The sequence below is a fragment of the Anas platyrhynchos genome, chromosome 2 (genome assembly GCF_047663525.1).
Source record: "Anas platyrhynchos isolate ZD024472 breed Pekin duck chromosome 2, IASCAAS_PekinDuck_T2T, whole genome shotgun sequence".
In the NCBI taxonomy this organism is placed as follows: domain Eukaryota; kingdom Metazoa; phylum Chordata; class Aves; order Anseriformes; family Anatidae; genus Anas; species Anas platyrhynchos.
Genome location: NC_092588.1, coordinates 72,982,023 through 73,009,615, shown reverse-complemented (window position 1 = coordinate 73,009,615; position 27,593 = coordinate 72,982,023). Strand labels below are relative to the sequence as shown.

At 42.5% G+C, this 27,593-nt stretch overlaps 1 protein-coding gene and 1 long non-coding RNA gene across 4 annotated transcripts in view; one reads left to right on the top strand and one right to left on the bottom strand.

The window, feature by feature from the left end:
* Positions 1 to 1,587: 1,587 nt before the first annotated feature.
* LOC110353298 (uncharacterized) lies at positions 1,588 to 7,756 on the bottom strand. The gene is made up of 4 exons (XR_003495515.3): positions 7,239 to 7,756; positions 6,557 to 6,655; positions 6,183 to 6,414; positions 1,588 to 5,644 (listed from the first exon to the last, which is right to left on the bottom strand). It is a non-coding gene; the product is annotated as an uncharacterized lncRNA (long non-coding RNA).
* The window catches only part of VWC2 (von Willebrand factor C domain containing 2), a 56,887-nt gene continuing 36,112 nt past the window's right edge, over positions 6,819 to 27,593 (top strand). The window contains exons 1-4 of one of the 3 annotated variants that reach the window (XM_027451761.3): positions 6,819 to 7,049; positions 8,008 to 8,789; positions 16,173 to 16,302; positions 16,408 to 16,684. In XM_027451761.3, the coding sequence (XP_027307562.1) occupies positions 8,076 to 8,789; positions 16,173 to 16,302; positions 16,408 to 16,472 (909 nt within the window). In that variant the 5' untranslated portion in view covers positions 6,819 to 7,049; positions 8,008 to 8,075 and the 3' untranslated portion in view covers positions 16,473 to 16,684. Of the gene's footprint in view, positions 7,050 to 7,162; positions 7,298 to 8,007; positions 8,790 to 16,172; positions 16,303 to 16,407; positions 16,685 to 27,593 lie in introns of those variants that run through there. The other 2 variants (XM_027451759.3, XM_027451760.3) reach the window with 2 other exon arrangements.

Genomic DNA, 27,593 nt, shown 5'->3' with positions numbered 1-27,593 from the left:
GGCAATGTGGAGCAAATGGAAAAGGGAATAAGAGAGAGAACCAGGAGCTTTGTATTTCATTCCCAGCTCAGTTACTGACCTGCTGTATGACTTCAGGATCCTCTCTCTTCCCTTCTTTCCTGGTCACTGGAGGATGTGCAGTTCTAGGGATAGTAATGCTTTAAGCATTTATGCTGTACCTACATGTGGGGGTCCCAGTTTATTGAGGGTCTCTAGGCCCTGTATGCAAACATAGAAAAATAACTTTCATTTGTCTGTTTTCCAGCTCAAGTTTTAGCCCAAAGACTGCATACTCTGATGGTTTTTTTTGTTGTTGTTGTTAGTGGTGGTTTTCTTTTCCTCTGCTCTGATAGCTTATAGTCTAAATCATAATTTCTGAGCCATGTAACTTTTTTTCATTAAAAGCAGACAGAAAACTATATCAGCAGCCTCTGTGATTGCAGAACTTACTGAATGTAATCATCTCCAGTAATTAGATCTAAAGACAGAACACTTGGGAATGTGCAATTCATGAAACTTTCAATGTTACAAATTGTAATTTGTGCAGTTTTTTAAACTATGAAATTATCAAACTTATATGAATGACTTTAAAGGCCTTACTGGGTCTTTAATTTAAAAAAGGACAGCAAAATAATCCATTGCTTACCTGGTACTGTAACAGAAGTACTTGCTAAGAGGTGGAGAGAATTCTATAATAATGTAGGGAAGGGTGATGTTGGGGAAGCAAAGGGGTTTGAACACCAGAACTAGCAAAATTTTCTTATAGATTGATGTCTTTAAATCCAGTAGGTTTAAGTTCTGATTGTGTCAAGCATAAACTGGGCATTAATGCAGGTGCTGTGTTGTACAGAGTCGCTGGCGTGCAGTAAGGGGCACCTTCAGTAACAACCAGTAAAAGACTTCTCTACCAAGCCATTTTTGTGAAGCTTTAAGGATTCAGTTCCTTTGCCAAGCTTGATTGAGCCTGACCAATAAGTTCAAAAGAAAGGAGAGCAACAGGACACCATGCACCTGCATGTATATGTCATTGCAAAAGATTTGTTCTTCACAAACTACATAGTAGTGATGAAACAAAGGAAGGGTAAAAAAGTAGGAAAAGTTTGAAGATGCATTCTGGAAAGCATTCCACCAAAGCTTTTATATCTAGAGGTGCATGCTCAGTGAGTTTTGGAGATTATCCCCTACGACGCATGATGTCTTAGTCTGCAAATCATTAAATTATAGGATCAGCTGGCTGGTGGTAATTCTAATTCTATAAACTGTAGAGAGAAATGCAGGCTTTCACACACATTACTGTGAAACCCTAAACTTTCAGATTTGACTTTGCAATCTTCATTTCAACATATATTTCATTTGCTTCTCCAATACAAATGAAAAAATTAAAAAAAAGAAAGAAAAAAAAGGTTCAGTTGTGATACAAAGCATTTTACATGTTTGATGATGGAAAAACTGTAGAAGATGGATTTTTTTATTATTATTTTAAGGGCTTGTCTTTGTGGGAGATTACTTATAACTACCAACTATCCAAAAGATGGTCTTACTATACATTAATAATGTCATCATGAGTATTTAAGTAAGAAAAACGTCTTTCTAAAACATTTTTTATTTCAGATGCATCATTCTGAAAATAACCTATGTTGTTTTACAAATAATTTAAAGAAAAACAAATATGAAACCATACAATTCCTATTTTGGAAGTTGAAAAGAAAGTTAAAGAATGGAATTAAATATTGGTTTGAGCTATAATACTAGTAATACTTGACAATAAGAGCCTTTATTTTTCCTTATCTTCCTATAGGGTTGAGAAGATTATTTTTTTTCAGTTTCACTTATTAAATTTAGTTCAATGTTTAATACTGTAACAGTTGAGGAATCCTGTGAGAACTGAAGAGTGAGGAAAGTTGTGTTTTTGTCTGGGGGAACAGGCGGTTCCTTCTTTTTCCTCCAGCAATATAAAAAATCTGTGAAAGCATGAGATATACTAATTTAAAATGTCAAACAATATGAAACAGTGTTTATTTTTGTTTTTTTCATAAAACCCATGAAAGTTGATGATTCTTTTATTGAAATTTACTGTAAACACAAATGTATCCAGAGCAACTTGAGTAACAAATAAAACAAAGTAATTATAAACAATAAAGGCAAAAGTTAACACTGATCTGTACTTTCAACTGAATTTCAGATTCCATCCGAATAGAGCTAAGCACGAGTTTAAGAAATACTTCATTCAGTTTTGTAACACAACAATAATGCAAAAACAAAAACCAAAGTGCATCCTTTGGTTTGCAAAGGGAAAGAATGAGGTATACTGTTAATACTATGCTCATAGAAAATAATCCATTTAAATGTTCCATGCTATTATGTACATGCCCATGCATATATACACACAAACATGCTTTGTCACCTCTTTTCAAGCAAAAATGCAGTAACATCAAATAAGCTTGTGAGCTATTATTAAAATTAAATTTCCCCTGGGCAACTAAAATTGGGGTGAAAATACATGCATGAAAATCCATTTATAATCACTCTTGTGTCCTGTAATTACAAGCACAAAATACTGTGCTTTGAATACACAATTATTTTTCCTCAGAATGAGCCCATGTGCACAGGTCATGGTTTGAGCTTCTCCTTCTCCCTCTCCAAAGGTTTCACTACACGATTTTTAATATTATTTAACTTCTGTGGCTAAAATGGTAATAACACTTCTCTGAAGTTTACGTTTACAAAACCTCCATCAGTTTTGCAAAAGGCGTATAGAAGAAAAGTGAGTTAAACCAGCACAACTTGTACATGTTGTATAAAAAAAAAAAGTAGCATGTATTTCTCTCTCTCTTTAATGATGCATTAATAGGCATAAAGGGAATTGTTGCTGAGTTGGAATATATGCATTAGCCTCCTCTGAGCTTAAAGGGACAGAGAAATTGATCTCGCCAAAGAGAGCTTTTCTCCCTGATTTTACTTGAGCCATGAGTTATTTTAAACAAAACCAATCTTCATTCCCACAGTTTGGAATAAGCCTTTTTATTATTATTAAGAATGTGTTTTACTTCTATTTTACCTAGATTTTGCTAAAGTTATTACTAGAGACAAATCATAAGCTAAAGGCAGGCTTTTCAGAACTTAAGTCAGTAGCAGCAAAGATATTTTTAAAAGATGTTTCATAAACAGATGACTTCTAAAGCTTAAAATTTCCTGTGGTCTATGGAGATGATTTTTGTATTGCAAGCGAAAATAATAATAAACAATACGTATCTCCAAGCATGTAAAAATGTGATTTGCAGAAGGGTGCGGAGAGTCCTTGTACTGAACAGCCCACAGTCTAAATGACAAAGGGATTTTTAAGTTTTGTATTCTTGCATGTTAAACAGAAAATAAAATGATGTAACACATTACTATATGATGAATAATTTAAAAACAATTAATGACAACAGACAATTGCAACTACAGCTTGTGTGACAATTCTTCAATAACTACTTATCAGTCAACTAAAGAGGCGTCAGAGTAGTGAAAAAAGAAAGAACTAGAGCAGTGTGTGCACAGTAGCCTTTGAGAGGTGGCATGGCATAAAGAAAATAAAAGAAATAAAAATGAAAAGATGAAAGCTAACCTAGTTTTAAAATAGTTACGGAAGCTTGCTTTTTTTTCTTGAAGAGTTGTTTAAACTGCTTATTTATAATTCAGCCTCTCAAATATACATGAATTGTTAGAGTAATGTGTACCTTGGCTTTGTCTCTTTCTGTTTCCAGACTGACTGCTATTTGAAGGCCTTATTTTATACAGCTGGGCTAATACTATTCCACAAATTGCTACCTTTCTAAAGCTGTGATGTGAACCTGCCTGAACAACTGCCACTTTAGCACCACAATAAAAAATACCTTTCATATAACAACTCTCTTCCTTTCAGGAGGAATAATGAAATGAAGCAAAGTAAAAAGGAATGATCATCCGTTTCCCCAAGTAGCAAATCTGACAGTGCACATAGCCGGAGGAGTCACTCTGAGGATATTTTCTCCCCTATAAAATTCTGGACATTCAGAGATGCTCAGTGGCGTACACATCCTGCTACACGATTCACCCTGAGCATGCCCTGTACTCACGGTGACACCACATCACCAAAGCCCACCTCGCTATTGCATGGGATTTTCTGAACACCTCTCACTTCACAGGTTCCCAGAAGTTCCTCCTTTTTTGCCTCTATGTGTTCTCACTGAACACAGGGGGATACCAGGGGAAGCTTCTTTTATTACAGTTGGAAAGATGGGGCACGCTGCCTGCATGAGAGCACGTGAAGGGAAGCATGAGTTACGTGTCCCCCTGGTGCATGGAAGCTGCAGGAGGCTGCATGCCTGCATTGGGGTGAGCATGCACATACTCCAGGCCTCACTCTACTCATGTGTTAGGCTAAACATGGTTGTCTTCAGTGCTTTTACATGTCCAGATGAAGTGCCTGAAGAGCTGTGAGGTTTGGTTTTCATGTGGCTATTAACAGGCAGACAACCGATTTTTAACCTGGTAAAAGATATAGCCTATGTTTGGAGTCTCTTTCTTCACATCAAAGCTACTCATAAAAAATAGTTTTCAAAATTTCAGTACCCCTAACCTCAGAGAGCAGATGTTTAATTAAGTTTCCTGTCTAACAGCCAGCTTTTGCACTCTCAATCCCAGGCTAATGAAAATGGTCATCGCACCAGTTTAACTTAAATCATGCCCTGACACCATCATTTCTATTTCACCTACTGAAGCCTTTTTGTTTTAGCTTTAACTGCTTCCTAGTGGAATGAAGATAAACTAGTGCAGGCTGTTTTAAAAGAAGTGTGATGACTGTATCATGACTGTTTTAGCTAATGCAAGAATCTCAGGCAGACGAACAGAAGGGAAAGTGTCTTGAACAGAGATGCAGAGTTTGATTCTCATCCAGAGATGCAGTTGCTACTGCAGTTGCAGAAGCTACTGTTGTCTAGTGGGAGAGCAGAAAGGGAAAACCTGGACCTGCATTTCTTATACCAGAAGAAGTTGTTAAAAGTGGCCTTTTAACAACTGAAGTTAAACAAGTGAAGTAAGAGTCTCACGTTTCTCTTTTCTAGTTCAGAATTCACATTGACAGAAACACCAAACATTTGGCCCACTAGCAGATATGGAAGATTTTGACTATAGTATTCCTAAATTTTATACTACAACACTACAAAGTGGTCAGGTCTCAGTTCTGCAAGGGTCCTAGCACTAGGTACCATCCATCACTTGATGTATCTATGAAGCAGAATGCACAGAGGCTGAAGTCCAATAAGAAATCTTTAAGATGAAGAGGATATGCACCTCCTACTTGGCCGAGGAGGCAAAGATGAGCTGCAGTTTGTTCCACTGAAAGCTCTAAGGCTTTGCCTTTCCTTTTACATGGCAGTATCTTGAACCTTCAGCCCTGGCTGATCAATGTGCTGAGTAGTTAGACCAGGGAGAGGCAGAGGTCACCTACAGAGAGTCCCAAATGCTCAAGATCCTTTCAGCCTTTGTACCAGAGCTTCACATGTGAACATGTGAAAATGTCAGAACCATAAATTGGCTTTTCCCTCCTCTTCATCAGAGGCAGCCTTACCTTCCCAGGTCTTCTATTTCGTTCTGTCTTGCTCTAGCCACCACTAACTGCTGCCTGAAAGCAAAGTTTACGCACTTGTAAGTGCAAAGTTCAAGTTGTTCTTGCAGCATAAGTGATGTTTGCTCAGCCCATGTCCTGGTTTAAGCTATGTAAGGTATAAAATTACTGTTTTAGGAAAAACAAAGATTCAATTCATTATTCAGAGGTGATAGGATAATTAGAAGACAAATACTTCTTAACGATTATTAGTAGGAAATGAGAAAGGTCTAGCTTAGCTCTATGACATGTAGTCTAGAAACTGTATAGCCATCTGGAATTTCATTCTACTAGTGTTAACTATTTGGCTTCCTTGCATCCTTCAAAACTTTAGTCTTGTATCCTAAAGTTTTAGAAGATTAAACCATTACTTGTCTGGTGAATATTCGACTGAGAGATATGAGATGGTGTTAACGGAAATAATTTTGTAAGCTAGGCCAGACTCATAGATGTTCAGAGAACCCAGCAGACAAAGAGTTTAGCACCTGCATCCTCCCATGGAGCAGCTTAAGTGCCTGGGTTTTCACAAGTAACATTCACTCATGAAGGTACTTACCAGTGAAACATTAATATCCAGCAAATTTTCATTGCTCTCCTGAGTGCGGATACTGCAGTGCTACAGTTTTAATGAAAACATTTCTGAAAACATTGCCTAGCCTAAAAAAGTCTTCTAGTGCCAAGTACTCAGGGGAATCCAGCCCCAGCCACAAGCAAGAGCAGGGTGCCGCAGGCTGACAGGGATCCACTGCAGCAGCGGGGTCAGCGCACCTGGGACTGCTCTGGAACATCTATAAAGCAAAACCCATAGATTATTGCACTGATATATCATCTAATGCAGGTTAACGGGGAACAAATAAGCGAGCAAATAAGAAAATAATCTTTTGGGTCCCAAGCCTTTGCCCAGCTCCAGAAGGAAAGCATTATGCTTACAGATCCCTTTCCAGCTTTTCTTTGGCGTTTCTGTCCCAGCAGCCGGACTGAAGGTGCTTCAGCCATTATTGCTAAAATAGCCGCTTCTGCCCATTTCCCCTGCAAAAGGGAGAAAACGTTGCCGTGCCGAAGCACCTGTCAGACGCTTGGAAGCACAACCCCACTTCCCAACTCGCCCATCTCCCCCCGCCCCTGCACGGCCAGGGAGGGCTGGCGAGGCAGGGAGCCTCACAAAGCTCCCCGACCCCTTCCATCCCTCTCCCTCCCGTTGCTGCGAGGCCAGGAGCCCCCCGGCCCCCCAAAAAAACCCCGGCCGCCATCTGATGGCACCGGGGCCGCGGCGAGCCCGCCCCCAGGGGCGGCGGGGCCTCGGCTCCGGCTGAGGGAGGGAGGCAGGGAGAGAGGCAAGGAAGGAGGGGAGGGAGGAAGGAGGGCAGGCAGCCCGCAGCCCCGCCATGGCAGCCGGCCGGGGGCCCCGGAGCCGAGCCCGCAGGTAGGGAGGGAGGGATGCTGCGGGCGGGCTGGGGGCTGCCCGGCGCCCAGCAGAGCCCCCCGAGGGGGCCGGGGCGGCGCTGCCCGGCCCGCCGGAAAGTTTGGGGCAGGGCCCGCGGGGCTCCGGAGGCGGGCGGGGAGGGATGGAGGAAGGAGGGGGGGGCTCTTAAATGGCTCCGGGGAGCCCTACCTCGGCCGCGGGGCTGCGCCGGCAGCTGGCAGCGCCTTGGCTTCCCGTGGCCGGAGCAGGTATTTTGGTGTGCTTTGCTTTGCCGGTTGGCGGTGCGGGAGCCGGGAGCGCTGCTAAAGTGCGGGGGGTGCGGGTGAAACGTGCCCCTCTGCAGGAGCTCCGAGGGGCTCTGCCTGGCCTCGGGAGCACGGGGAGGAGGAGGAGGAGGTGGAGGAGGAAGAGGAGGAGATGTGTGCTTGTGCGGGGAGTTGAGGAGAGGGGCGGCTCGGCTCTGCGCGCTTTAGCGGGCTCGCTCTTAGTTGTCCCTCAAACAAACGTCCCCCCCCCCCCCTCAGTGGGTCTGAAGCCAAAAAAAAACAACAAACAAACAAACAAACCAAAAACTTCACTCTGAATAAGAGGTTAGTGAAAACCATCGGGCGTGCAGTCAGCAAGCAGGGCTCAAGCGGCTGATGTCGGCTCCGGACCGCGCTGCGTTTTGGGGAGCTCCGCTTCATTCGGCGTGTGGCCGTCACCCCACGGCGCCCCGAGCCTCGGCAGGCTGCCCCGAGCTGCGCGTCCTGCTTGTACCCAGCCGAAGACAGTCCGTGCCCAGAGCCCTGCTATTTATGAGACATCGCAGAGCCGGGCTGGAGGAGGGATGCAGCACCAGGCTGTTGTTTGCCTCTGGCGTGAGGTGCCGAGGCAGGCTGCGTGTTGTTTGAGATGTTGGATGCGCGAGGGGGGGGAGAGGCGCGAGCTGAAGTGTTCCTAATCCCTCTCTTCCTAGGGACTGTGGATCTGCGGAGCGCTTCCCTCCGATGTGAATGCAGTGTCCCCTGTGGGATGCAGTAGGTGATGCCCAGCTCTACTGCAATGGCAATTGGAGCTCTCTCTAGCTCGCTCCTCGTAACCTGCTGCCTCATGGTTGCCCTCTGTAGCTCCACCATACCCGTGCAGAAACTGGCCAAGGCTCAAGACAAACAGGAGATAAAAGCGAGCCAGGAAAAGAGGGATCACACATCGACAAGGGACAGCCAGACAGGCCCGGGGAAGATGAATGAGATCGGCAGGAGCGGGAGGGAGGAGGGCACCAGGGACTGGAAGAGCAAAGGAAGCAGGACCTACTCGAACAAGGAGTCGTGGACTAAGCAAAAGCAGGCTTGGAATAGCCAGGGCACAGGAGGTAAATCCGGGAGCATTCAAGTCCAAGAGCAAAGGGACGTGGCTGCCGAGGACCCTCGGGTGGTTGAAGACTCATCTCTCCCGGCCGCTGTGGCAAGCGCTACTCCTGAGCCTCCGGAGGAGTATGCCTACCCGGACTACCGTGGGAAGGGCTGCGTGGACGAGAGTGGCTTCGTCTACGCCATTGGGGAGAAGTTTGCGCCGGGTCCCTCCGCCTGCCCCTGCCTTTGCACTGAAGAGGGACCGCTGTGCATACAGCCCGAGTGCCCCAGGCTCCACCCTCGGTGCGTTCATGTGGACACCACGCAGTGCTGCCCGCAGTGCAAGGAGAGGAAGAACTACTGTGAGTTTCGGGGGAAAACCTACCAGACGCTGGAGGAGTTCATGGTAAGGGCCAAAGCAGAAAGTCATTTTGTGGGCCCTTCTGTCATTTGAAGTGACGTGGTGGTCTCGAAATGCTTTCTCGGAGGGTGTTTTGGGCCTCTCCCTCCCCTTTTCATTTCTGTGTTAATGCAACTTCTGCAGTGCTGTAAAATATTCCCCTCAAACATGACCTTTCTTGTTCTGTGATACTGTAACATTTTTAAATGAGGGGGCTGATCTTTACTAATTCTTGTGGTATTTACAGTAAAAAGTACTACTGGAAATGATGCTGCTTGGTGGTGAAGTAGATTTTATGAGAATTTCCAGCATTGCATTTGTTCCCTTCGTCTGCTGTTAACAGTGAAACTTCTATCTTGCAAGGATCAAGCAGGGGTTGGGGAGTTGACTCCCATTCCTAGTCATCAGACAGTGGTGATACCTTTTTCCTAACAGTCATTACTTTTCTCCTTGTTATTTGCTGCTTGAACTGGGCTGCCAAGGTTGTGTAATACTTGGTTTCTGAGAATGGTTATGGGCCTTCTTTTTAATAAGAGTGTGGTTTACAATCTGGATTACAGTGATGCTTAAACAAAGGACTTGAAAAGCTTTGTTTAGAGAAAACCTTTCAGAGCAGGGACTTTTAAGCAGCACTGTGCAAGGTCATTATTGTTGAAAATGAAACTTGTTTATTACGTTGTACTGAAAAGTTCAGGAGTTGGGGCCAATTTCCTGGTTGCTTATCTTGACTTTTTCCCTTTTGTATTTTATAGTGGCTGAGATCTGCAGGCAGGCTCTGAGAATTGCTTGGGAATGACTATTAGATACGGGTCTGATTCAAAACCCCAGTGTGAACACACCTGAGATTTTAGAATTGAATAGGTTGAGGGGAGTGTGAAATCCAGTTCGGAGCTCTGGCAGCTTGAGCCCCTTGCAAGGTGGAGAAAGAGAAAATGCGTTTGTGAAGGCTGTAAATAAGTTACCACTTCTATTCTCTGTGGTACCTATGTGTTCTTAGAAACTTAGTTCAATTTGTAATGTCTTTCCACATGCTTCAACTTACTGAGAAATAAATAAATAAAGGAGCAGAAAGACTCCCCTCAGAGTAAATCCCAGCATTTTCCCGTGGCCTCTTCCGGTAGGGAAATGCAGAGCCGTGGTTTTCAAAAGTGGTTTTCAAAGCATGGCAGGGAACATAGTGTCCTCCCTTTTGCTGTGTTGCCCTCAAGGACTGTGTTCAGCTCTGGGGCAGCAGTTTTCCAGTATAAGAGGAAGATGTTAGGTTTAACAGGGGATGGTTGGTGTGATGTGATGCTTTCAGAGGTGGGTTTCGGGATCCTTTCCTTTCCAGCACAGCTAATTCTAGAGGGTAGCCAAAGCAGTCATGCTTCTGCACGTGCTCTCTGTAGGTCTCCATATCAAAGTTTTAAAGTCTTTTCCTCGCTGTTTGCTCACGCTTCTGTGACAAGTTGCACTTCTTTATCTGTATACAGTGCTGTCATATTAATGGCTGTAATCTGAAATACCTTGTTAAGTGTGTGCTGAGAGGATAAAACCTTAGGGTTTCCTGTTATACTTGAACGTGGCTGGCAGCCTCTGTAAAAAGAGAATGCCCAACAGTGACACTTACAGAAATGTTGTTCTGCACAGGCTCTGGCTTTCAACTTTCTTTTTAATCCCATTCAGCCTTTAGCAGCTACATTGATGCCCTCCTTTAATGGAATATCATTTTCCTTACTTCTTTCTGTTAGTCAGCTTTGGGAAGGAGGGAGAGTGAGAGCCTGCTCCAGAAATTCAAGGAAAGTTATCAGTACAGCTTGGCAGTGGATTTTCAGCCTGCTTGTTTCGGCATGTGGGGTCATTGGGCTCTGACATTGGTTCTAACAATATGAGCACAAAAGTGTAAGTGCAGATGTCTACCTCTGCCACTGTAATCAGCCGAGATGTCTGGCTAAGGAAAGTACCTATGCAGTCAGATTGCTGCTGAGTGGAAGCAATTGCAAATGCAAATAATAGCACTCAGTTTCAAAGGCCATTTTACACGTTTGAAGTTGACTGTCTTACAGAGCTTGCTAATATGTTACCTCTTGATTAAGGTCAGGGAAAGAGTTTTAAATGGGTAGCAGTCTGATTTTTCTCTCTCTGCATGTTTATCTTCTGTTTGTGGCCAAGAGTGACAGACACCACTGAAGCAAGAAAAAGGTGACCTCCTAACTTTCAAGTGCAGTTACTTGCACAAACAATCATGTACTTGCCATACAGGCAAGTTTGGGAGTTTGCGTATGTAAAATTCATATATGGCTTTACGTAGCAAAACATTTCCTCAACAGGAGCCAGTGCTAACTCACAAGCTGAGTTTGCCAGAGAATGGGAGGTTTGATGCATTTCTTTATTGATTGGCAGCTCTTCCCGCAGGCTTTGTGTGTGTGTGCACACATGTTTTTCAGCTTTTTAAAAAGGGCACGGATGTCGATACAAAACCAGAACACAGGTGTAGCAGAAGGATGAGGTCTCATAAAGCTGTTTTCATCAGCACCACTCTGCTCTCCGGTGGGTGCAGTGATGCAGTATGGCAAAAGCATCGCTGGATCCATACAGGTGAAATTGGTGCAAAAGCCTTAGCTGGTAAAATGCAATTAGGAAAAAAATCTGCACGGAAGCTAGGGATTGCTGAGCATGTACCCCACTAGGTGTTTTTCAGTCTTACAGTAACATTTGAAAATACAGTCTGACTTACAAAGTAATAGTCTTAAAAGGACCATAGATTATCTTCAGAAGTGTATTATCATTTGGGAAAGACATACATTTTTGAAATTTGTTGCTTTGTGTTTTGTTTAGAATTTCTGTGCTACCAAAAGCTGGTTTTTTTTTTTTTGTTTGTTTGTTTTTTGTGAATAACTTGGAAATCTGAAAGTCAACAAACCCAAATGGATTTGGAAATGTCTGTGAAGGGATACAGAAGTAAAAACAAGGCTGGTATGTTTATTCTTGTCAGCCTAATCCTGTTGATGTTCTCCTGAATTGTATAAGTGGTAAGAAAATATTGATACATATTCCAGCAAAATAGTAAATCAGTTTGAGATTATGATTTTTTTTTAAGCTTAGATGTTTTCAAGGCTCAAGGAGAAAGTGTACATTACAAATAATTTATAGGTTCTTTTTTCAGCTTTTTTTTGTTTGGCATGTGGAAAGAGGGTAGACAAAGCTCAAGTTACTTCAATGAGTGTAAATTACTTGTCACTTCTTAATTATGACAATTTATACTAAGTTGCTGAATAAACCCACTGCCCTTACTAAGCTAAAGTTTTCTTCATGTCCCAGTAGTGGGAAATCTACCTGTTTATACATTTGTGTCATTTGTGTGCTTGTGTTTTCCCTACATCTGCAACTTCATAGTACAAGTTATACATCTGTTTATAAACCTCCCTTTAAACAATAATAAAGAAGGGTGTTTTTCTGTGTGTGTTTTGTTTTTTGTTTTTGTTTTTGTTTTTGTTTTTTTCCATATGTACTCTATTTTCTACAGGTTTTTACAGCTGTCTGGTGAATACTTAAGACTTCTGTGCTTCTTGTTGTCTTTGCATGGTTTTTGCATAGGCGGAGCTACTTGTGTTGTGTAGTTTATGTTAATAACTTCATCTGTAGACCACACTTCAGAGAGAGGTTGCTAGGTCATATTGCTTGCAGCGCAGCCTGGTTATGTCAAACGTGCTACATGTGAGTTCTGCTAAACTGGTAGCTTCCCAAATGAAGGAGTGGGATGCTCATTGCATTGGCTGTCATTAGAAACTGTGCTGCAGGGATTGTTCTTGCGTTATAGGAGTGGAGGAGAGGAAACGAAGGACCAAATGTGTCTTTTCATTCTGATTTATTTAACTGTTGTTACACATACGCTGTCTTATTGTCTCTCTCTAGTGATGATTACGTCTCCAAGTATTAAGCTGCCATTAAGATGAGGAAAGAAATGGTGTTTTTCCTCCAGCTCCCACTACATCATGATGATATATAAAAAGCAGTGCTCTACCATGTATTCTGAGGATGAACAGATAAAGGTTGACACTAATACCGTTTTAGCAGCTACTGTAGTTTGCTTACATGCCTTAAAAGAGCTACATGAAAACAAACATATGCAGAACCTCCTCAACCCTGCTGCCATTACTCATCCTGGAGGGCTGCACTTAGATGTGTGGTCCTGCTGACTTCAGGAAACCGCACAGGAGCTCCGTAAGGTATGAAAAGTGGCATAGTAGCAGTGGGGGGAAAAGAGAGCAGTGTCAGACAAAATGGGATTCATGAGCATCAGAATCTGGTGTTTGGTTGTGGCGTGTAACTGGTTCAGGATAACAGCATGGCTGGAGGTTTTGCTGTGCTTCTCCAATGGGCTCTTGTGTGAAGTAACCACACCAGGCAAATCTCTGGTTTTCAGTACGTTCCTAGGTGAGTGGGGGATGGCACCTTTCGGCCAAGGAGTAGAGAGAGTCACAAACTGCTGTTTATACAGCACGCTTAACTGCCTGTGACAGAGAAGTCAGAGGAGAGTGTTTGTCTTGTCCAGTAAGAGAAAAGCTGGACAAAATAGTGCCTGACAGATGACAGTGCTTATTAAAGGTGTGCTATGTAAAGAGGGAGGCTCTCTTTGCCAGGACCTGTAGTGACAGGACAAGGGTTATAAACTAAAAGAGGGGAGATTTAGATCAGATATAAGGAAGAAATTCTTCATGATGAGGGCAGTGAGGTACTGGCACAGGCTGCCCAGGGAAGCTGTGGATGCCCCATATCTGGAGGTGTTCAAGGCCAGGCTGGATGGGGCTTCGGGCAACCTGGTCTGGTGGGAGGTGTCCCTGCCCATGGCAGGGGGCTGGAACTGGGTGATCTTTAAGGTCCCTTCCAACCTAAACCATTTGATGATCCTGTGATTCTATCTTCATTACCCTGGGGCAGATCTTCATCTGTCACACAGGAAGGGTATTCATGACTGTGGTATCACATGGGTGGAGTACTCGGTTCATGAAAGATGTAGTCTTCAACCATACTTGCTGTGTAGGAAGGAAGGCCATCGTTCCAAATTACCATTGTTAGACAAAACTTCGATCATTTTTTTCTCATTTTATAGCATTTTCAATGCTTTGTTTAATGGCTTGTTGCTGTAGAAATTTTAAGCTTATGTCAATTTGGAATTTTAGTAAACAACCTACTTAATTACAATATTAAATATTACAGATGAGGTACTTTAGGAGTGGCATCTTTCTGCTGTTATTGTTCCTGATTGTTAGTAGAGGTTCTATTTTTTTATATCATTTTCAATACTGAACAGCATAGCTACAAAGTGAAGTTGTGGGAGAGGGAATATCTGTTGTAGTTCCAGGCCTCACTGAACTGCGATTTGTTACAAATGTGCACATTTTTCAAGTGATGCCATGAGATTCTGAAACCAATTGAAAGCTATAGATTTGCCTTGTTGAGCCTTATCTGTGAAATTGAGTTCTAGTAGCATTGATCAAGAAGGATTCCTAATTAAACAAACAAACCAGTGTGTTTTTATAATTTAGTATCTTTTTCTACATGTAACTCCAGAGGGAAGGAGTCTTACCAGTGACTGGAAAATAATGAGGGGCTCAGGTTTGCTTACATTCAAGATTTCACATGGAATTTAAGTGATTGCCTGAGATAGCTGACACTGAACACTGGGTCAGAAATCTCCTCATCTGCTGATACTCCAGCTCTGCAAGTGAACATGGCAGTTCATGAGCAATTACAAGACAAAGTTCTTGTTCCTAAGCCTGCAATAAAAATCTGTAGTACTAGGCTGCTTGTAGCACTTTACAAAGGCATGATGTGTTTTTGTCCTGGGCAGAGTGCAAAGCAAAGAGAAATCTGGAAGCAACTAGCTAGTGAAGGAAGTCTGAAGTAAATAATAACAATAAAAGCGGAAAGCAACACAGCAACAGACCCTATTTAGGCATGCTACGCAGAGGGGCCAGTGTGAAAAGATGCATGAGTGCATAAACAAATGACAGCCCTGGCAGGTGGGAAGAGAAGTGGCAAAGCATGGATGAGCATTTAGTTGGAGATGATGGGAGATGATGCTGTGCAAGCATCAGCATGTTTGAACTTTGGAAGTGAGAAAGATGTGAAAGTGGTGAGCAAGCAGAGAATGGACTTGAGGAAAAAAATGTGACAGGCTGCTTCAGAAATAGGGAGAAGATAGCAGATGATCTGCAAGCTAGAGGTCTGCATGATTTTTCACAGCAAAGGATTTTTTTTTTAGGCTTGAGGCTACTCTGCTCGCATTGGAGAAATGCAGAGGATGGTTGTTTGGCATCAGCTGGAATCTGGAACGGGAAGGAGTCCAAGCGAAATCAGCCCCGTCAAATTGTTGACCTTAAGTAAACCTAGAATGTGCACAGATTATGGATTATGGATTTAGAGGATCATAGTAATAACATGCAGCCGCACTGTCATCCTGCACTCTGAGCATGGATAGCAGAGTGGTTTTTGCAGTGCTGTGATGAGATTTACAGTGTACCACTTGTTCCTCCTTGGCACCGTTGCTTCCCTTCACCTCCAGCTCCTTGAGTGGTACAAGGATGTTACAGATGCCACGTGCAGCACCTTCTCAGGAACACTGAAGAGGACATCTAGCAAATACAGACATTTTAAAGTCCGTATTTTTTCTTAAATATGGATTCTAATTTGTTTGGAATTAATTTCACTGAAGTAGGTCATTTAAGTAATTATCTCCTGGTACTTCTATTCTGTAGAAGTGTTCAAAAACCAGTAATGTTTCAGAAGGTAAAAAAGGGATGACCCTTTTCTCTGCTTCATCCCTTTCTTTGAATTGCAATTTCTTTTCAGAACGTTTCAAATACTGCAAAAAGAATAGTTAACTTCTGGGAAATACATGAATTCACAGGATGGTTTTCCTGACTTCTCTATGAAAATGAGCATTTTCAATAAAATGCAACTTCCTGCTACCAAAAACATTCAAAACTGGAAAAAATTGCAATAAGAATTTACATTAAGTTTCATATTTCATTTAGAAAAAAAAATCCTTTATTTTTAATACAATATTTTTGAATTTCTGATGGAACTTAAACAAATTTCATCTGAATTATGAACCTATTGTGCTGGAATTTTATTAAAAAATGGATGGGAAAATTTTTGCTTTATTTATATTAAAATATAAAGAGTTCTTGTTCCCAAGATCCCTTTGACTATTTCCTTTGGGGCACAGGTTCAGAGCAGAACCTGTGACTCATTCTGCAGCAGTCCTGTAAATTTGCAGTAGCCCGGCCTTGTCCCTTGTGTTATTCAGGCCATAAAAAGCATTTGGTTTTTTAAAGGGAAGGAGAAAGAGATCGGGGAGAGAACAAGAGAAAGAATTAAAAGACAAGTGGATTTGTATTTCAGGTTTCTCCGTGTGAGAAGTGTCGCTGTGAAGCCAATGGAGAAGTGCTGTGCACTGTGTCAGCTTGTCCCCAGACTGAGTGTGTGGATCCGGTATATGAGCCTGATCAGTGCTGTCCCATCTGCAAAAATGGTAAGTGACTGCTGGAAAACTAGGAGGCGGTTTCTCTCAGAGAGATCCAACTGGCTCTGTTCTGTTTCTGCAAAAAATTTTCCATTGCTTCCTTCTTCCCCAAAGGGAGATGGAGAAGGATTGCATGTGGGAGGTGTCTTCCCCGTGTGAGGAGGCAGATCTCCTCGTGACTGGGATGGACTCAGTTATGACCTACATGGATTTTTGTTACCCAGGAGACAATCGGAGTGTTAATGCCAGATATTCATGTGACTTCTGGATAGAAAATCTGCATAAACGCATTGTGGATATGTTTTATATAGCCACACTAAAACACATGCAGGCTCTTCGTGTTATCCACCTTTCAATCTGAGCAATAAAAGTTACTTTTGTTCTCCCTTCTTATTTGTTCCGCTTTCAGAGATTCTTCTCTCTCTCTCTCTCTCTCTCTTTTTTTTTTTTCCCTGAGGCAAATCAAATGCACCTTATTGAGCTCATTTAATTTTCATAACTAAATGAATTAAACTCCCAAGTTTAATTGAATATTTTTCGTAACTAAATTAGACAGAAAGTCTCTCTACTCCCAGCAAGGGCTTGCATTAGATCAAAGTCTTGGTCTATTTAGAAGAAAAAATTACATGACACACTAGCTCATCACTTATAAAGAAGAAATGATAATTTATTAATAGAAATGAAAGCTGCAAAATCTCAAATGAAATTATATTTTAAGTTTAAAAAAAAAGACATTAAAAATATTCAGATAATTTGCAGACATACATTATCTCTCTAGAATAGGTAGGTTCCGTTACATTAGCTAAAATAAACGGATTAAAACGGTGGGAAGGCTAGGGGAGGAGAGAGTGTACAGCATGTGCTTTCCACAAATTCAACAGTAGATGATAAGGGACAGTTAATTGCATTGGACGAGTTTCGTTTGTATGGGTATGGAAGTAATTGCCTCCCATCCCTTAATTGGTCATTAGAACCCTGAAGGAATTTGTTCCTGGTGGTGCAGCTTAAGGGTACTCTGCTTTCGGAGGTGAAGAGACATTTTTTGAGGCATGGAGGATGGAGAGCACTCTTGGCAGGCAGGATGTCTGTTTTCAATGCCAGGCAGGGAGCTACATGCACACCATGTTAGGTCTGTGTAGTCTTTCTCAATGAAGGTCTCCAGGGGTGTTGCTGCTGTTTGGAGCTCCCCTGGCTTTCCTGTCAGTGCACGTGCTTCTGCACTGTGGTGGTGGCCATCTCCTGCAGTCAATTGCCTTTGAACAATGCTTGTATGACAGTGTGGGGCTTGGCTTGGCTCTTCCCATAGATTCCCTGATGCATTTCCCAGAAAGGGGGCCTGTTTCAAAAACTATGCATAAGCATGCCTTAGTTACAACATGGCTGCCTGCTCTCAGAGCACAAAAGCTGAATAACCTGAGCCCTGCCTAAAAGAAAAGGGTGTTCTGGTCCTCAGCATCTGAGTCTCCCCCATTAATTGCATATTCCTTCAGTATACCCACAAGCTGGTATCACTGACCCAGTTTTAAACCAAGGTGACCAGAGCTGACTGTTTCCACTGAGCTGTCCTGTCACTTCTGTGTATGTCAGAGAACCAAGAGTGGTTTTCCTTGTTAGCTTTTAGACAAGGAAAAAAAAAAAAAAAAAAAGAAAAAGGAAAAAAGAAAAGCCATTAACAATAACAACAAAAACAAGATAGTTCAAAAGAAGCTTGGCTTTTCTGGTTCAGCAGCTTTGGTATAGTATTGTAAAGCAATTCCTGAGAAATCCTTTCCATGTAGGGAGTTGTTTTAAAAAATACCAGGTTGTTTGCTTTCAGAGCTTATTTTAAAGGATCTGTGCAGTTTGCAAGGGACTTCAGTGAATTGCTAAATGTCTTAATTAGATTGGAGCAAAAGCCTATTGAGCAGGAAAACCTAGCCTGCCTCATCCTGTCGTTTTCAAGCCTACTGGAACAAATGCACTGCGAATGTGAGTCAGGGGAAAAAATCCCAGCATTGTGCTTCAGGGTTGATTGCAGCAGAGATGACCTCAGCGACATCGTGTCAGTAACCCAAAAGAGCGTAGGAGATGCACAGTTTGCTCAGCCACATAACCTGCGTGGTGGGAAAGGTGGAGCCTGCTTTACAGGAAGGCTGTGGAAAGCATGCAAGGGAGATAGATGGCTGCTTTCACACTCAGCATCCTGCCCTTGATGGAGCAAGAAGAGGTAGGAGGTGAAGTTTGGGTTCTGTGTGTTTACTCAAAGCTGTGCAGTAAAAATGCAGATTTTGTTCTCAGATTTCCCTCCCATTCCTGGCACTTCATTACATGCAATGCTCTCTCAGCTTGCCTGGCCTGTGGATTGGTGGTGGTGAACCAACAGAGTCAGAGCTAGGAAAGTGCCTCCGTCCCTAGCAGGACCACATACAAATGCCCAATTAAGAATTGTAGAGGAAATCTCATGGGGCTGGTCATTATTAGAAATGAGTGAATTCAGTCACTTGGCAGATGTGAGACACTGTGCATTATCCCTTGTGGGAAGGAAGGGGTGTAGTTGACTTCTCTAACCTGATTCCACAAAGGTGCTGTTAACCCTTCAAAGGAGGGATGGATAGGCTGTGGTGCAACAGTGCATGTGCATAGGTACTCACTTATTTTCAGCATTAGAAGTGAATGGAAAACTAGCAAAGTGAGGAACAGTCTTAGGTGTAGGATTTAATAACCTTCTGTATCACATCCTGTCTGTCAAGAGGGAGCCTAGATACTTTCATAGCTGAAGTTGTTTTCTTTGTGAACAGGGACAGGTAGTACTTTGAAGAAGTATTTGTTCAGAAAAGTAGCTTACAGAAGGGATAAAAGGTGCACTTCACTGAGAAAATCTTTGGGTAGGGGGAATTTTCATGCTTTTTATGTCACTAGTCACTACAAGTGAACCGTTTTATGGTTATTTCATCTACGTGCCCTGCAAAGAAGCAGTGTGGGGACAGAGAATGGAAGAGAGGATTTCTTTGTGTGGGGATTGAGCTTCATGCTTCAGGTAACCAACAGCAGCAACAACTAGAAAAATCCTCCATAAACTTGAATCTGACTTTAGAGAGCTGCATGGCGTAACAAGTGCCCCATTCCGATCTCCTTCTTGCTTTACAGTACTGGCAGTGTAGTTAGCTACTCCTGTGGAGGCACATCCTATTTACAGTGATACCGGTGTGTTCAGAGTCTTGCACAAACATTTCTACAGTCCGTAAGGACTGAAGAATAAAGATAATAAGCATAGTGCTCTCTCTCCATTAGAAAAAGACAGGGCATTTGTTGCCAGTGATTCGTTTGGGTGGCAAGGGGGGTGGTTAGTACTGAAAGTGAATTATTTTCCTAAATTGAATTACCTTGGTTGTCCGTTCCACTTCTGTTTTCAGTGTCGGAGCCCCGGTAGGCGCGCACAGCTGGATGCAGCCGTGCTTGCAGCCTGCCACCATGAAGCAGGCACAGAAGCTGTGTGTATGTGTGTGTGTAGGAAGGCTGGGTTAAGCCAAGAGCCCAGACGGAGCCTGGAGGGGAGGAACAGTTGCTAGACCGAAAAACACAACCAGATTGTTCCAAGGTCTCCAACAGGTTTTTGTTTCTCTATACGGCTGAAAGATTGCCCCAGATAAAGTGAAGTTGGTTCTGGTGGCTCCTCAGCACTTACTTGTTTGGGCATTGGTGGTGTTTCTGCATCTGCAACAGGCAGAGCTACAGGTCTCCTGTTGGCAAAGGCTCAGAGATGGTCAGTCTAAAATATGACCACAGGTCATGGTTATTGTCAGGTCTGTGTCATCCGCGATGGGTGTCCTGCCTGTTTTCAGTGACCATGTGGTGGGGGAGATGTTACTCCAGGTGGAGTCATCTCAGGTGCCTTAGGTGGATTCCGTCAGGACCTCCTGTCCTGACGTACTTACAATTGAAATACATGTATTACATGGCTGAAATTGCTTCTGATAGTAAGGTGCATGTCTAGCATTGTCTATGTGGGCAGAGGGACCTGTCCCTCCATAACACGGCCAAGGGCAGATCCAAGGAAGTTTCACGTTGCAGCTCTCAAGTGAGCAGGGTGTTTGCTTTTCCTGCAGCCCCAGCCTTAGTCAAGCACCATGGAGAATCTGACCTGTAAAATTTAATGTCCTTCTGCAGTGTGTTTAAATAAAATATGATATTCCCTCAAGCGTGTATAGCTTGGTCTCGGGAATGGAGAAAGTATCATAATGCTGTCCCAGTAGAGGTCGAGACAGGACTATTGCAAACATCAGGAATTTAACTGCTGTGAAATTTAAATAAGCAGTACCTTTGATTCTCCTCTCTTCTCTCTATTTATCTTCTTCAGTCATGCCTTGGCAGTTAATTTATATAAAGCAGAGACGATGCAGAAGTTTCAAAGTCTGAGGGTGGTTCTTCAGTCTGCATTAAGCAAGGGATCAAATCGGGTGGTTCTGGTGGTCTTCTATATGTAAAACATGGGAATCCTAAATGGGTTGTCCAGTTGCTAAGATTGTAATAGTATGTCATTTATAAAAAAGGAATTTTCATTAAAAATAACATGGTGAACAAGAAATCCTTTAACCCCTTTAACCCTGATCCCTGTCCCACCCATGGTCTATGCACCAACATGGTGTGTTCCCTTCTCATGTGTTCAGTTCAGGCATTCAGATGCCTGTGTGTGGAGATGCCTGTATTTGTTCCATGTTTCTGTGTGTATCAGTCACTTAGCAAAAACTTCCATACAAAGTTTCTGCTTTAATTGGCTGTATTTCATAAAATGATTTATAATACAGGACTGTTAAGCAGGAAATCTTAATGTTTAAGGGGGAAAAACACCATTAAAGTTGCATGAACAGCTGTATGTGATTAAAATTGCCTAGAGAATATGCAGTTAGGTGAAAAACTGTAGCAGGTATTTTGGCAGCTATATATTGAAAACAAAGAAATATCAGACTTGCTCCTTTATGGCTGCCTTGGGCATTTAGAGTGGCTTCCAAATCTGGTAGGTGAAGTCAGTAAACTAACAATTAAAAGTAATTTTTGGTGTTGTTTGCTGCTATTAACAAAGTTGAGATGAAGTTCAGTCTACATCATCTTAATTTAAGGGACTCTTTTAACCCTATTATATCTCTGTGCTTGCCTCTCATTTTCTCTATTTACTCTGAAGAGTTGGTGGCTACACAAGCAATGTGCTTTCAGTGCAGAAATCACAGGATTTTATTCTTGGGCCGTATTTTCCTCTTGGATCGGATCTGATATAATGTTCACCATTGCAAAGTGGGCCAAGCAAATATGTATCCCAAAATCACAAAGTTCTTGTTGTTTCCAACTCACATATATGTGCAGGAATGTGCATGCATATGAGATATAGTGTTGACTTGTTTTCATGTTGAGCTGGCTAAGTAGTTGCAGGTGCTGTTGTTTCCTCTAAGGGCATTTCTTTCGTGTGTTTTGCTGACTTCCAAGTTATTTGGTTTATCTTATGATAAACAGCTATCAGAGGATGAGAAGGAGCTGCCTGAAGACATGGCAAAACTACCCGTTTATACTGAGCCTAAATCTATTACAAGAACAAATCTCTCTACATACTGTATATATATTTATTGCATATATGTACAGCGTATATACTTTTTTTTTTTTCCACTAAGAAGCCAAAATGCTTTCAGCAAGGAGTTCTGTTGTTGAAAGGCGGCAGTACCTGTCCCCGAGTACATGGCATGCTGTTGTTTTGCTCAGGCATGTGAGGGCAATCAGAAGTTATACTAGTGTTTAAAGTAGTACTTTTATATTAGGTAGAAGGATTCAGAAGAGCCTATTAGAATATAAAGGCAGTGTATCCTATAGGCATTCCAGAACTCACTCTGTAATATTTTCTCATTACAGGCTGCTGCAGAGAGACTGAGCAGCTTTTCTTCAGCAGCCAGTTTTTCTCCTCTCTCCTGATACTGCAGGCTTAGCTCTTGTGTCACACCTAAACTCTGCCCTATCAGTCACTCATGGCAGCTGGTTGACAGGGCTGTTGCTTTGCTGTGGGTTGAAGCAAAAGACGAAGAGAACATGCCCCAAACAGTTGACTGGCAGAGATGGCCCCAGGTGAGCATGGGAAATAAGCTTCCTGCTCCTCGCAATATAGTCAGGACACTGCTTCAGTGTGTCATGGCTCCTTTCCTCTTCAAAGGTATTTAGCTTCAGCTCCAGAAGCAGAAAGATGGAAGCCAATATAAAAAAATAATAATATATATATATGTATATATATATAAAAGCACCTAAATTCTTGGGGATATGTAGCAGAAGAATAAATTTTCTGACACCTTCCATGTGTTTAAAAAAAAAAAAAAGTTCTAATTTTCTAATTTACCTTATGTACCTTACATTGTTGCTTACCACAGCGGTTTCACACACCTGCCATCCTTTTTGGTCCTGGTCGCAGGTTCTGGTTCAGATAGGAAAGTGACTTCATGCTAATATCCACCAGGGTACTGCAGTGAACAATGTGCTGTTGCTTGATTTGTCCTGCCTGACAGTTTCTGTTTTACACAGAGGCATGTTTGGGGATTTGCTTATTTTCCGGTGAAATGGGTATCCCCTGAGTTTGTATTGGAGTTTATTTTTTTTATATATCTTATCTGTCTGTCTATATATGTGTAAATTCAAGATATCCTGAAGTCATATTGTGTCACCTTCAGTTTCCACATACTGCATCCAGTGTTGTTTCTTCAGTGTTTGAAGAAAGTTCTGAAAATGAATACTAAGGGAGGTGGAGTTTTCCTGTACTCATTCTTTACGCTGGTTCATTAGAGAAGAAACCCTAGTGTTAAGGTTGCTCCTATGTTTTTGTCTTGGATGTCTATTTTGATTTTGTATATGTCATTAACTGAAATTGTGGCAAAGATTTGGAGGGCATATTTGAAATATTTGTGTGTTCCTCTGCGTTATCCTTGGAATAAAATTCTCTATCAGCGGAATACCGTAGTATTTGATTAAATTATGATCTCTTAGATTCTAAAACTCTGTCTTGTTCAAGATTGTGTTACCATAGGTTAATATATTGCCTGGTATTAGCTGAGCCACAGCATCTGTCCACGTGAGCTCTCAATTGTATTCTCTGCAAATAATCCCATTTGTAAATAGAAGCTATTTACTAGCTGGGTGCTACAGCAACACGGTAATAGGAGTACATGGCTGATTAGTATTTTGTGGTGTGCTTAAAAGGAGCAATGAAGAAAGATGTACACTTCGTGTGTTGGCTTTATTTTCACTTGGTTTCGTACATTTCTATTTTGTTAAGTTAAATCAGGCATCCAAGAATTTGCATGGCATTGAGAGGAAGTGGAGTCTTACAGTGAGGTGTGGTGGTATGCTAGCATAGCTGCTCTCACAGTCCCCATCACCCCCCCTTTTCCCCCTATCCTGCCCCCCCCAGAGGAAGATGGGGAAAAAATATGATGGAAAGAGCTCTAGGGTTGAGATAAGGACAGAGAGATCGCTCAACAATTATTGTCACAGGAAAAATAGACTCAGTGTAGGGAGATTAATATAATGTATTACCTATCACTAGCAGACTACAGCAGTGAGAACTAGGAGCAAAACTAGTAACACCTTCCCCACCCATTCACCCTCTTCTAGCTACTTTCCCCAAATGACACAAGGGAATGGGGAATGGGGGCTGTGGTTAGTCTATGGAGCTTCATCTCCTTCTCGCTCCCTCCCTGCCCCTGCTCCCCGTGGGGTCCCTCCCACGGGATGCCGTCCTTCCCCAGCTGATCCTGCAGGGGCTGCCCACAGGCAGCAGCTCCTCAAGCACTGCTCCCACACGGCTCCGTCCCACGGGCTCCATCCATCCATCCATCCATCCCCCAGGAGCAAACTGCTCCAGCACGGGTCCCCCACGGCTGGGCAGCAGCTCCCCCCAGCCCCCCTGCTCCTGCGGGGGCTCCTCTCCACGGGCTGCAGCTGCGGCCCGGGGCCTGCTCCTGCGGGGGCTCTCCGTGGGCCGCAGCCTCCTCCAGGCCACATCCACCTGCTCCACCGGGGGCTCCTCCACCCACGGGGGGGCTGCAGCGTGGAGATCTGCTCCGTGGGGGACCCATGGGCTGCAGGGGAACAGCCTGCTTCACCCGGGGCCTCTCCACAGGCTGCAGGGGAAACGCTGCTGTGTGCCAGGAGCACCTCCTGCCGTCCTGCTGCATTGACATCAGTTCAGTTTTTCCCCTTTCCTAAATCTGCTGTCCCAGAGGCCCAACCACTGTCACTCCCTGTCTTGGCTCTGGCCAGTAGCCAGTCCCGTTTGGAGCCAGCTGAGATCTGACATGGGGCAGCTGCTGGGCTCTGCTCACAGAGGCCACCCTGCAGACCCCTGCTACCAAAACCTTGCTACATAAACCCAATACAATGATATGCTCAAAATCTCCCTTTACTTCTAAATGCAGTGCAATTTTCCGTGCTTATTTTTCACAGTTGAAAGGAAGTTGAAGTGTAATGGTCAAGGAAGATGTGAATAGATCCAGGTGACTTACTGGTGAATGGAAGCAGAGAATTGGCTGATTTTGTTAAACCAAATTTTCCAAACTTCACTTCTTATTCCATTATTTGTGCTGTTTAACCAAGCTGGCCTTTCCACACAATGCAGCACTAGTAATGCAAGTGCTGCCTTAACTCGTCATAACTCCTCTTCCCTTGGGATGTCTTCTATCTTAAATGGGCATGACAGCAATTTCAGAAGTTTTTTTTTTTTTTCCATACCTGTTTAAACTGTACACTTTAAATGAAGCACAGATGTGATGCAGAACAGGAAAATTTGTTCCCGATGTTATTTTAACTAGGGGATGACTTGTATGCCTCTTCATATGTTTGGAAATAGTCCCTGGAGGAATAGGAGTGACAGGCTCTTAGGGAAGAAGGCAAAAGACTGTTATTTTTATTAACGTTTATAAGGTTGCAGTGCTTGTTAATTTTTGGCTTGTTGCTGTAAATAGTGCCTTACTGTTTCAAACCACTGCACTGGGGAACTCTGCTATGTTGTGTGCTGTGAGAGTGCTGAGTAAAGTCCCTGATGATTACCATTGCCCAGCAGGTCAAAATTCTTTATCATCTGGAAACTCGAGTGCTTTAATGCACATTTTTAAAATTTGCATTTTACAATGCGAACTTTTAAAAATTAAAAATTTTTAAAACTTTAAGTTGGAAGCAGCTTTCACTTCATGAACCTTTGGGTTGCTTTCCATGAGGGTAATTATCTATGCAGTTTTGTTTCCTTGAGCATGTTCAGGTGTACAGATGTGATTCAAAAAACAAGTAGAAAATAACAGTGCTAAAATAATTCCTTACCTTCACCAGCACAGTTATCATAATGATTGTCATTCCAAAGATGATAGACAACCAAAAACTTTGATTGCTGGTTTTATTTAGAAAAACCTTATAGTGTTTTCTTGCTGCCTACACTGGTGCTAGATAAATTTTCAATAGAGGAGTGACTTCCTAATGAAAACCACCACTTTCTTCTAAATGCCCTTTTCTCCTGCTGAGTCTTTAGCTCTCTTTTCTTCAGTGCTGGAGCCCTTGGATGAGAGTAGTTTCAGCCTGTTCAAAATTCCATGCATAAAACCAGCATACCTAATAGTCTTGTGGATGATGAGTATTTTTCTCCTCTTGTTTCTTGCAGTGTTGGGACACACTGCTGTGGCACACTGGCTACTGATCACCTTCCTTTGAAGCACTTGGAAGCAGCCCATCCATAAGTCACACTCAGTTTAGCAAATGCAGCACAGGGGAAGCAGCTTTTCACTTCATGCTCACCCAACATGTGATTTATTTCTTTCATTTTCCAACAGAATTGATCAGATGGAGCAGTGGCAGGGAAAAAAAGAACAAGCAATGCATTGTAGCGGGACCCAAAATACTGTTGAGTGAATAGCATTGAGTAAAGAACATCTATATCCAAGCAATTGGCTTGGGGCCTCTTGTGTTTGAAATACTTATTCACAATGTGTCAAGTCTTTTCTCAAAGGTAGTTCCACATGAGTGTAGTGTTAATTGCTTTTCCCAGAAAAAGTAAAGGTGTTATTTCCTATGCTCCAAAATAGTTCCCATTCCTTTTTGATAATATGATCCTAAACCCTTGGTCTAAAGCCCTCTGGAATATTTTGAGTTCAAAATGGAAATCACCGGTTAAGCGGGGCAATTTGGGGGAAGATACGCAGTTTACTGAGTTCAATTAAAGATAGAACATAAAGAGATTCATGGCTGTTAGAGATATCTTACGAAGCCAAGCAGCAAGACAAGCAAAATGGTAAATGTAATTCACCATATCCATATGTCAGGTAGTGAAAGAAATTGCTTGGATATTTTGATGACCTCTTGTTAAGATTTCTGCCAAGGGGTTTTAGTTAAATATCAATGTGAAATGCTGTCTGTAAACATCTGTCAGGCTTCATTAAGAAAGGCTTGCATTTATTAGAAGTGTGCTATTATATAAAGACTGGTTCCTCCCACCTGGTTTGTATAATGTTGTGTGTTTGCTGAGCACTCAGCAAAGAGAGGTTGCAGAAGTACAGAGAAGAGCAGCAAGAAAGCTCTGAACACTGCTGAATATTCTCCTGAGAGAACAGATTAGGGCTCTAGTGTTCATAGCACTTGAATCAGAAATCACAGGGTAAAGTGTTTTACTGGGGGAAAGGGATAGTGCCAATAAACATCGTCCCTGTACTCATAAGGCAAAATCAAGGGAAAAGCAAGAAAATCAAAAGTCATGATGCATAAAAAGGTCTTTAATGCACCGTGTAATTAACCCATGTAACACACTGCACAAGATAGCGCTGACACGTATTTTCCCAGGATTAAAATAAAGATTGGATCTTTGATAGGGGGAATAAAATACCAGCGTAAATGTAGCTACAGTGAAACTGCTTGGAGTGACATGCTGTAGTCTGGAAGAAATCTGTTTACAGGAGTTCTTCTTTGCATGGGCAGAAATTCAGTGTTACTGTTTCATACTATCCACATCTTAGAATATCCTTTTTGAACTGCTTCTTTTTAAAGCACTTTGCAGAAAAAAGGCTAAGCTACCTTGACTTTAGCCCGACCAGATGCATCCTGGAAGTACACGTATCTTCTCGTTAAGCCAAACCTAATTAAGAAATCTCTAAAACAGCAGCAATCCTTTTCCCACACAACCACTGCACAATCATTTTGATGTTTGCTGGGACACAATAGTACCATCAAAAATTATGCTTTCAAGTTACTCAGTGCATGCAGATGATGGAGGAAAGAGCTAATGAGGATGCCTCTTGGCATGTTCTGCTTTCAGCTAT